The 2236-nt window shown below is 41.2% G+C and overlaps 1 gene segment (V, D, J or C); it reads right to left on the bottom strand.

Annotated features, from left to right (window-relative positions):
- Window positions 1-921: 921 nt before the first annotated feature.
- LOC126495753 (immunoglobulin kappa variable 1D-33-like) lies at window positions 922-1449 on the bottom strand. The segment is given in 2 exon segments: window positions 922-1244; window positions 1364-1449. Coding segments are annotated over 2 exon segments (378 nt in total).
- Window positions 1450-2236: the final 787 nt, after the last annotated feature.

The raw sequence follows: 2236 nt of genomic DNA, 5'->3' as shown, positions 1-2236 counted from the left end.
AGAGAAAGAAGCTGAGTCAGGGAGTCGCCATGGTTCTCCCACTCCAGACAGACGCAGGTTAAGATCCTCCCTGGTAAGCCACCTCGTGGGCTACACAGAATATTAGAAATGGGTTAGAACAATATGTAAGAGCTAGCCAATAAGAGGCTGGAACTAATGGGTCAGGTAGTGTTTAAAAAAATACAGTTTCCATGTAATTATTTCTGGGCATAAGCTAGCCATGCGGGCAGCCGGGTGCCGGGGACACACCCTGCCGCTCATAATGCAACAATTATGCACATCCAAAACCTAAATGTTTGTTCATATAGAACACAGTGGGAGCAATAGTCATATGATGAAGTTTCAATTTATTTTGAAACTTATAAGCAGACCAGTAGACATAGGAGCAATAAGGATCCAATGGGAAGTGCTGCAGACAACTGAGAGAATAGAGCCCATAGTGACAATTTCAAGGCACAACAGAATATCATGTTTAGGGAACTTTCTTTATCTCTGTCACTTATGCTTGACCTTTAGTGAGAAAAGCAGTAATTCCTTCTATGGTCAGTTTCTTTTAATATATTTCTCTGGCATTTAAATGCTGGCGCTTAGAAACTAATTGATTACATTTAGATGATTTTTTCTTGGAATGTCCCGAATAGTTTCTGCTCTTCTGTACAATTTTCTCATGGTGATGCAACTCAGAATACTTACAGGAAACAACTCCCTCAAGGAGAAAGGGGATTGATACTCTGTATTGTTGTAAATGAAGAGGAAGGGAGATAGGGTACAGACAGGACTGTTCAGACTCTTCTACAAAAAACAAATGTCTCTGTGTGAATTTTTGAAAAATCCTGTGACTTATGAAAAAAGTTTCAGTGAGTGAGGCATGACATTGAGCAGCTGAGGCAGTTCAGCCTTTCACTTCTGCTCCATGGAGGTTTATGTTATGACTTGTATCACTGTGAGAGGCAACTTTCTAGTCTGTAGACAGAAATAAATTGCAGTGTCTTCAGGCTCAAGGCTGCTGATGGTGAGACTGAAATCTGTTCCAGATCCACTGCCACTGAACCTTGATGGCACTCCATTTTCCAAGTTGGATGCATAGTAGATCAGGGGCTTAGGAGGTCTCTCTGGTTTCTGCTGGTACCAGCTTAAATAATTACTAATATCCTCACTGGACCGGCAACTGAGAGTGACTCTTTCTCCCAGAGATACAGACAGGGAAGATGGCGACTGAGTCATCAGGATGTCACACCTGATACCTAGAAATAGAGACATAATAAATATCTACAGAATTAAGCATCATAGTAGAGGACTACTCCAAATTGCCAGTCAACAATCACCATATAACAGTGAAAATGCCATTTTAGTCTTATTTTACCTGGGAACAAGAGCAAAAAGAGCCCAAGGATCTGAACAGGAGCCCTCATGTCCATATTGGGTACTGACTTCAATGTCAATAGCACAGTGTCTGACTGCTATATGAGGAAGTCCTCAAGGCTGTACAGTGAGTGCATGCAAATCATTGGGAACCAGTTAGTGCTGGGCATAGCTGTAAGGCTTACTTAGTAACTAAGCACAAACACAGCATCTCCAGGTGGTCAAGGTCAAACTCCACATATGCCTACAGAGAATGCAATTCTTTTTTTAAGTTTTAAAATTACAAATGAAAAGTTTCCACAGGCAGCCAAAAGAGCCAGAGGAAGCCCCCACTCTCACTGTTAAGAGTCTCACATGAATATCAAAGTACTCAACCATAGCATACATACAGAGAATCTGTCAGAACCATACAGTCTCCCTGATCTCTGAGTCCCCATAAAACCTGGTTAGTTGATTCTGTGGACCATGTTTTCATACAGTGAACTCTCTGGATCCTCTGGTCTTTCCTCTCCATCCTCTACAGGACTACCAGAACTCTCCCTAATGCTTTGGGACTCTGTATCTGCTAAATTAGTTGCTGAATTAAGATTCTCTGGTCTGTTTGATTTTCTGTGAATTGCAAGAATGGAACAGGTGTTATGCATAAGCACAAGATGGTAAATAGGATTCCCTCTAAAAGTTCACTTAGAGGAAAATCAACTTTCTGTCACCAGAACTAACTAGAGTTGGGCCAGGCCATCCCACATCCCTTGGCTTCTAGACGTTTTCCTGGAAATGTGTGAATACATCATCAGTGAAATTATGATTTCTAAAAGTTCTAATTTATTTCAATTGTTTGGATCCAATATATTTGCAACCTGATACAAGTGGGGGG

This window comes from Alexandromys fortis, unplaced genomic scaffold, assembly GCF_014885135.2.
Source record: "Alexandromys fortis isolate MF-2015 unplaced genomic scaffold, M_Fortis_MF-2015_v1.1 scaffold_569, whole genome shotgun sequence".
In the NCBI taxonomy this organism is placed as follows: Eukaryota; Metazoa; Chordata; class Mammalia; order Rodentia; family Cricetidae; genus Alexandromys; species Alexandromys fortis.
Note: the sequence above shows the minus strand (reverse complement) of the source record. Positions and strands in the feature narration are given on the sequence as shown.